The sequence below is a fragment of the Ammospiza nelsoni genome, chromosome 27 (assembly GCF_027579445.1).
Source record: "Ammospiza nelsoni isolate bAmmNel1 chromosome 27, bAmmNel1.pri, whole genome shotgun sequence".
NCBI lineage: Eukaryota > Metazoa > Chordata > Aves > Passeriformes > Passerellidae > Ammospiza > Ammospiza nelsoni.
Window position 1 is genome coordinate 2,604,380 of NC_080659.1, and position 7,927 is coordinate 2,612,306.

The window sequence follows — 7,927 nt, forward strand, 5'->3', positions numbered from 1 at the left end:
CACTGACGTGGCCCAGGTGACACAGCCACAGAGGGGTGGGAGGCACACTGGGTTAATGACTGCCTGGTTAATGGCCCACATGCAAATCCTGTGTGCTGCTCCTGCAGGGGCCTCATCGACTCCCAGCACCCCTGGACTGGCTCCAGCCCTCCCAGTTGCACCTCTCAGAGTTTTTCTGGAGAATCAGAGCCCTGCAAGGGGAGCTGGCAGCAGCCCAGCACTGCTGACACTCTGCTTGATCAGCCCCCAAATGCTGCTGACCATGAACTCTTTAATTCTGGCACTGCAGGTACTGAGAACTGGTACTGGGAACTGGTACTGGGAACTGGTACTGGGAACTGGGCACTGGTACTGGTACTGCTGATGCTCTGCTTGAGCAGCCCCCATGAACCTGGGCTGGTTAGGAGTGGTTGGAAACTGCACCCTCTGGAATGGTGAGGGGTCACTGTTTCAGTGTCCTGGAGCTGAGGTCCCTCCTGCAAGGCTGGGACAGGGATTCTGACACCCTCAAACACCCCAGGTCATGGCCACAAAGCTGGAAAGTGAATGTGGTCACTCTTCCCTCCTGGGGCTCAGAGTCCCCTGCTCTGTGTTCCAGCAGTGCCAGCCCATCAAGAACCTGCTCTCAGCTGCTCTCAGGAGCTGCTGGGCCTGGGGGGACAACAGGAGAGGGTGCTGGGGCCACCAAAACACCCTGGTGACAGCTGAGTGCTGCCACAGGAATGAAAAAGGAGAGGACAACAGCTCAGATGAAATGTTTGCACTTTTATTGAGGCTCTGAAGAGTCACAAAGCCACAGCCCCTCTGCTCCCCAGCACTGCTGTGCCCTGTGGCAGTGTCCCCTCGGGGAAGGTGACACCTTGATGCTGTCAGCACTCTGAGGCATTGACTGAAGTGTCTCTTCTCCAGGTCTGTAGGGAACCTCAGCTCCTGGGAGCTGCTTTGCAGGATCAGTGGAGAGTGAAATGCCCAGGCTTGAGCTGCCGCGGGTGGCCAAGGTGCCTCCTGAGGATCCTCTGGAACAAATTCCTCCTGGCTGTCGCCACGGGGAGCTCCAGGGAGCTGATCCTCGAACACTCCTTGCTCAGGAGCCTCCTGTCCCTCCTCCCTTCCTCTTGGCTTTCCAGAGCCTCTGTTTTTTGCATGTCTCTGTCACATCTGGGCAGGGGAAGCCCTGCTAGGGTCGGGCTGCTTCCATCATCCTTGTGACTTGGCTGCTTGTGATCCCTCTGGCTTCCTCCCATGCCGGAGTCTCCCTCAGCAACAGGAATCGCGGGATGTCTGCAGCAGGGACCCGAGTGAAAGAACGCCTCCTCCCTGGGGACCTGCGGGCTCCGTGCCAGGGTGACAAAGCCGTACGGGGTGGTGACCTTGGGGAGGTGCGGCAGGGACAGAGCTGCACAGGCGGTGGCGTCCGGGGCGGGGCAGGAGGGGTTAAAAGAGGATGGGTTGAAAGAGGATGAGTTGGAGCCATGCTCATCCTGCACTGCTGGGTCCCAGCTGCTCCTCCAAGCTGTCCCCTCCAGCTGTCCCCTCTCCTCCCCCGTCCCCTTGCCTGAACATCTCCGCTTCTTGTGGCTGTCCAGAGACGGGATAACAAACTGCGGGATGCGCTCGGGGGTCACCACGTGGAAGAAGATGTCTCTGGAGTGGCTGCCCTGGAGCGCAGGGGGACACAGGGCCATGGTGGCCCTGAGGTTTGGCAGGGCAGCGCTGGCCATTTATGCTCTGCAGCCACCCCCGGATGGTGACGCGCGGTGACGGCACCGCCAGGTCCCTGCCACGGTCCAGCGGCCACCAGGGCACGGGGGGGGGGGGACGATGGAGGGGACAGGGGAGGACACGGGGGCAGGAGAGGACACAGGGGAAGGAAGAGGGAGGGGACAGGTAAGCACACGGCGCTGCCAGAGCCACCTCCAGCTCTGTCACCCACGAGGAGGAGGAGCGGGATGAATCACCAGCCGTGGGCATCACCAGGTGCCAGGGGCAGCAGGAGCGGCAGACAAACACTTCAGCTCTGTCTAACAAAGCTCCCGTCGGGAAAAGCTCCAGCCCACGCCATCCCTGCAGCCATCCCCGGCTTCAACCACCAACCCCCGGTCCCTCCTGCATCCCTGCCCAGGCTCCTTCCCGCAGCATCCCTGTGCTCCCTTCTCACTGGGCTGGGAGTGAGGGCGTGTGAATGCCATGGGACAGAGAAAGAGGCTTGTGAGAACTTTCAGGGAGTTGTAAGGATGAGATAACTTGTTAGTTAAACAGTGTGCAGGTGGTTTTTGTGAAAAACGCCAGTCGCTTGTTTTTTAAAATTTTTAAAGTTTAATGGTAATAAAATGGTTATAAAAATAGGAATGCAATTAGAGTAATAATAATTTGGACAAATTGAATTAGGAAAATATAAGGCAATAGAAACAAAGAGTTACGGATGTCTGGGTACCTTTTTCTGGGCAGCACAAACCTGAAAAAGGATGCATGTTAAGAGAGGATTAACCCTTAAAAACAATAACCTGTTGCATATTCATACACTTCATACATGATGCATAAATTCCGTTCAAACACAGGATTCTGTCTGGTCAGTGTCAACATCTTCCTCATAAGCCTAACAGTGTCTTCATGGCTGAGCAAGGCAGGAAGAAGCTCATTTCTTCTGATAATGGAGCAATAAATTCCCTTTCTCTGAAAGATTCAGGTGTTCTATGGCTGCTCTCTTGGTGTGAGTCCTTTCTTTAGAAAAAAGTATTCTACATAGCATAATTTCTATTTTAACACTTTGTTATAACCTAAAACTATATTTACCACACTACTTAAGAGAATTAATACAGCATCACTTTCTAACACAACACATATAATATTCATTTTAATATTTGCAAAAAGCCAATCATAAAACATACATTTTTCACCGTGTTTTTCTACTTTGTCTTTCTGTTCTTCTCAAGGACCGTGTACGAGAAATGTGTTTTTGTTAGTTAGCCAATCAAATAGAATCCATCCTATCACTCCATAAAAACCACACGGTTCTCTTGAACAAAGCCTTTGCTCTTTCTACAACACTGCCTCCTGCCTGCTGCTGTGTCATTCTCGGGGCAAGAGTGACAAGGTGGGACAGCCCCAGGCAGTGCCCGGGGCATGGGGAAGAGGCTTTGTACCTCCCATAGGAAGGAGGATGAGGAGGATGAAGCTGTCCTCTCAGCTTTGTGCCTCCCAAGGAAGGAGGATGAGGAGGATGAAGCTGCTCTCTTGGCTTTGTGCTTCCCAAGGAAGGAGGATGAGGAGGATGAAGCTGCTCTCTTGGCTTTGTGCTTCCCAAGGAAAGAGGATGAGGAGGATGAAGCTGCTCTCTTGGCTTTGTGCCTTTCCCCTGTGCAGCAGGGCAGGGCAGGGCTGGGAGGGGTTTTCTGTCTCTCTCCCCCAGCTGAGGAAGCTCCTTCACTCTCAGGAGGATAAGGGTGGCTTTGGGGTGGATCTTGCTGGGAAAATGATGGAGACAGGAACAGCAGCTCCATCTGTGTGCAGGCACAGAGCAGAGGGGCCTCCCCCTCACCTGGGATCAGATTCTCCCACCCCTGGGGAGCAGGGCAGGTTCTGGCATCTCATCCCCTTCAGCTCTTTGCACCCACACAGCAAGGGGAGAGATTTCAAATCAGAGCCTTGACAAGCTCCAGGAGGAGACCTCAAACTGAGGGAAAATGAGCCCCTAATGAGAGCCCTTAATTGAGGCCCCAGTGCTGATGTCAGGGAGCCCCCACTGCTGCCCCTCCAATTAGCAGAGCCAGCAGCTCATCAGGGTAACGAGCAGCACATGGGGCAGGGCCTATAAGTACCCTGAAGGGCACAGAGGGGCTAAGCCAGGTTTGTGTCCAGTCTGGGCTCCATGGAGCAGCCCCCAAAGCAGGTCTGGGTGCTGCCTAAGGGGGGGTTTGTGCTGGGGGGCACTCTCAAGGCTGGGCTGGGGGCTTTGACCTTTCTTTTTCTCCCTTTGCAGATGAGGCTGCCCACCAGCACTGATTCCTTCTCCAGCAGGCTCCTGGGGCAGATCCTTCAGCTCAGCTTGGTCAAGTACCCTGTGAGTGATGCTGAGGCTGGGGAGGGGTTGGCTAAAACCTCAACACTGGCAGTTTCTGGGGGTTTTCTGCCAGATAATTTAATTTCTTTCAGTTTTTTCACATTACTAGATTTTAGGAAGAAACTGTTCCCTGTGAGGGTGGGCAGGCCCTGGCACAGGGTGCCCAGAGCAGCTGCGGCTGCCCTTGGATCCCTGGCAGTGCCCAAGGCCAGGTTGGACAGGGCTTGGAGAAACCTAGGATAGTGGGAAGTGTCCCTGCTAAGATAAGGTGTGCAGTATGTGGTCCTTAAGGTCCTTCCCAGCCCAAACAATTCAATTATTTTTCTTCTGCTTTCCTCCCTATCTCATTTTTTTTTCTCCTTGGCCTTGCCTTGCTCCCCTTCAGTTGTTGGTGGCTGCAGCATTCCCATTTCTCTCCCTCTCTGGGTCAGAAGAAATGGGAGAGTTTTAGGAATAAAATACAACCCAACAGGTTCTGGCTGAAGCTGATCCCAATTTCAGGACAGAGCAGAGTTTAAGGCTTTAAACACCTGGAAGTTCTCCCACGTGCTGATGGACCTCTCTTTGCAGCTGAAGCTCCTTCAGAAAGCCTCTGTGTGGATTGGATTGGTGCTCCCTGTGGGGTCCATCAGGAACAGGCTCTGCCCTCCATCCCAGTCCTCCTCCAGGCCTGGGCTCCTGCACCTCCTGCTCTCCCTGACTCCCACCAGCATCCAGGACCTTCTGTGCCACCTCCCAACCGAGTGGGGCCACAGTAGCATGTCCAAGGGTAAGAGCTGGGGCCTCCTGGAAGACACAGAGGCTTTGTAGGTGGGAAGGAACACAGCATGGAATTCCTGCAGGGGAAATGTTTTGTGGAGATAATCAAAAGTCCACAACTTTTGTGGAAGTTGTAAAGCTGGTATGTTTATTACAGCGCTGGATGCATGTGGGAATTGTTCTCTTAAAATGACATGTGTACTTCTGGGAACTTCAGGTCCCTTTTTATCCCCCTCTCAGATACATATGCATACAATTTCACAATAGGTTCATACATATTCATTTTTATGAGTTTTTGTGTGACATTTGCTGCTAGTTCCTCTTTATCAGAAAGAATTCCTAGGTCAGGTTGCCCTGCTCTCACAGCAGTCTCTCTGTCTGTCTCTATCACCCTCTGTCTCCCCAGCTTATCTCTGTCTGTGATGGTGTTCACAGGGGTCTGAGGATGAGGATCTGACTCCATGTTCAGAAGGCTGATTTATTATTTTATGGTATATATATTATGTTATAACTAACTAAAAAGAAATAGAAGGAAAGGTTTCCTCTGAAGGCTAACTAAGAATAGAAAAGAATGAATAATAAAGGTTTGTGGTTCAGACAGAGTGTCCAAGCTATGTGGTCTCTGGTTGGCCATTAATTGCTAACATTCAAGATGGCCCAATCACAGACACACCTGATGCATTCCATAGTAGCAGATAACCATTGTTTGCATTTTGTTTCTGAGGCCTCAGCTTCTCAGAGGAGAAAAAAATCCTAAGAAAAGATTTTCACAAAAAGATGTCTGCGACATCTCTCCTTCACTGAAGCAACTTCTCTGAGCCTAGGTTCTGCAGTCAGGCTAAATAGCTATGTTTTCTAACCACAGACTCAACTCAAAAATGTACATTTCACCTAAATCAAAATGAATTTCTACACTGGAAAACTTCCACTTTGCCTCAAAAAGTGCTGTGTTAATTCTGGGTGTGATGATTGTGAATCCTTGCAGAGATCTGGGAGTCTCCCATCAACTCAGCCAGCAAAGCCAGCAAGAGGAAGAGGGATGATGTGGCTCTGGAGCAGCAGGAGTCCTGGTTTGAGGTGCTGGAGAGGGATTTGCCAGAGGATGACCCTGAAGATTTCTCATATGAGGTGAGATCTTGTGGCTGCTGAGCGATTCCAAGGTGGTTTGGGCTCTGTGTGGGTCTGGGAGTTTTCCTATGGAGAAGCCTGCAGAGGTTTCCTTCCCTGTTGTGGTGTTTGAGGGTTCCTAGGGTGAGGGAAGAGATGAGAATCTTGACTCCATGTTTCAGAAGGCTGATTTATTATTTTATGATATATATATTTTATTAAAACTATACTAAAAGAATAGAAGAAAGGATTTCATCAGAAGGCTAGCTAAGAATAGCAAAAGAATGAATGATAAAAATTTCTGTCTTGGACAGAAAGTCTGAGCCAGCTGGGCTGTGATTTGCCATTAATTAGAAACAACCACATGAGGCCAATCCCAGATGCACCTGTTGCATTCCACAGCAGCAGATAATCATTGTTTACATTTTGTTCCTGAGGCCTCTCAGCTTCTCAGGAGGAGAAATCCTTAGGAAAGGATTTTTCATTACAGATGTCTGTGACACCCCATCTCCTCTTTCAGGGCACAGGGTGTCCAAGGAGTGCTTGACCATCAGCCCAGCACTGAGAGCTGGAGGGGCCCCACTCACCCCTGAGGTTTCCCTTTGGCTGATGTCCCTGCAAGGCAGCACCTCTGTCACCCTTGGCTGTGGCTCCCAGTGCTGTTGTGACAGGGCTACTGTGTCCTTCCCCAGGCTGTTCCTTTCTCAGAGCCCCCTTTGCCTCTTTCCCCCCAGCCCTCAGAGCTGGAGTCAGACAGTGACGAGTACCAGACCCAAAATGACACTGACCTGGAGCTGGAGGAGCAGGGTGAGATCACAGAGCTGGAGCTCCCAGCTGTCCAGGTGAGTGTTCCTGCCCCATTCCTGGGGACAGCACCAATCCTGTCCTGCAAGGATTCATCTCAGGAGGCGGCCTGGGCTTGCTCTGCTCTGAATTCCATGAATCCAGTATGGATTTTGTGCTGTTCTGACCCTGTCCCTGTGCCACACAACCCCCAGGGCTCTGTGTTGCCCCCAGAGCTGGGAGCAGAAGATCCAGATGTGGCCAGCGGTGATGCCCAGGAGCCAGGAGGAGATGGCAGCAGTGAGCAGGAGACTGACACAACCTGTGACACCAGCTCATCCCAGGATGGGGTAAGGACCCTTGGGACAATGCCAGCCTCTGGGTGTGGGGCAAGGCAGGTGCCACAAGTCCCCTGGATGTCCCCAAGGCTCTGAGCCTTTGTCACAGAGCTCTGCTGCCAAGGGAAGGGGTTGCAGGGGCTCCTGTTCCTGTGCAGGGACCCAGCCTCAGAGCCCAGGTGTTGGTGGGGTGGTGTTGGCTGTGCCCAGCCACCAGTGTGTGACAGCAGTGCCAGATGCCAGCTCCTGGCACCTCTGACCCAGACTGCCACAAGCCTTTTGTGACTCCCTGCCCTGGGTATTGCTTCCCCCTCCCTGCTCTGGTCTCAAAGCACTGCTGGATGCTCTCCTCATTTCGCAGGAAGCTGCTGCTGCCCTGGGGAGTGGAGGGTGGGAGTTGCTTTGTCCCCAGTGAGGGCAGGCAGTGCTATGGGGAATATATATATATATATATATTTTTTTTTTTTTCCAGGAGAACCAGGAAGCCTGACTTGTGCACCTGGACCTTCTGGGGCTGCAGAGTGCCTGAATCCCTGGGACAGCTGTGTCCCTGAGGAAAGTGTCCAGTTAAATGCTGTGTTCATGTTGATTGTGTCCTTTTTTCTGAAGCTTGTAATAAAATCACCCTATTTTTTCACATGAACTGGGCTATCTTGGTTGTCAGTACCTGCAGCTGGCATTATGGGGTGTGGGGCTTTTCAGGGGCACCTTTCCCTCTGATCCCTCCTGGGGAAGGGTTCCTGAGGGTGCCTGGGAGGGGGGTGGCTCTGGGAATGCTGGAATGTGATGGGAGGGTGAGAACTGAAAGTGCAGAGTGAGGTTGGCATGGGGCAGCCGCTGAGCTTGGACACCCAGGCTGCTCCAGGGATTCTCCCTCTCT

At 52.3% G+C, this 7,927-nt stretch overlaps 1 protein-coding gene across 1 annotated transcript; it reads left to right on the forward strand.

Moving 5' to 3' along the window:
• The first annotated feature begins 3,849 nt into the window (after positions 1-3,849).
• On the forward strand, positions 3,850-7,690 carry LOC132084702 (uncharacterized). Its single transcript, XM_059489948.1, has 7 exons — positions 3,850-3,889; positions 3,980-4,060; positions 4,631-4,829; positions 5,805-5,947; positions 6,661-6,768; positions 6,925-7,059; positions 7,520-7,690. The coding sequence occupies exons 1-7, from the start codon at positions 3,869-3,871 to the stop codon at positions 7,535-7,537; spliced, it is 705 nt and encodes a 234-aa protein (XP_059345931.1). The 5' UTR covers positions 3,850-3,868; the 3' UTR covers positions 7,538-7,690.
• Positions 7,691-7,927: the final 237 nt, after the last annotated feature.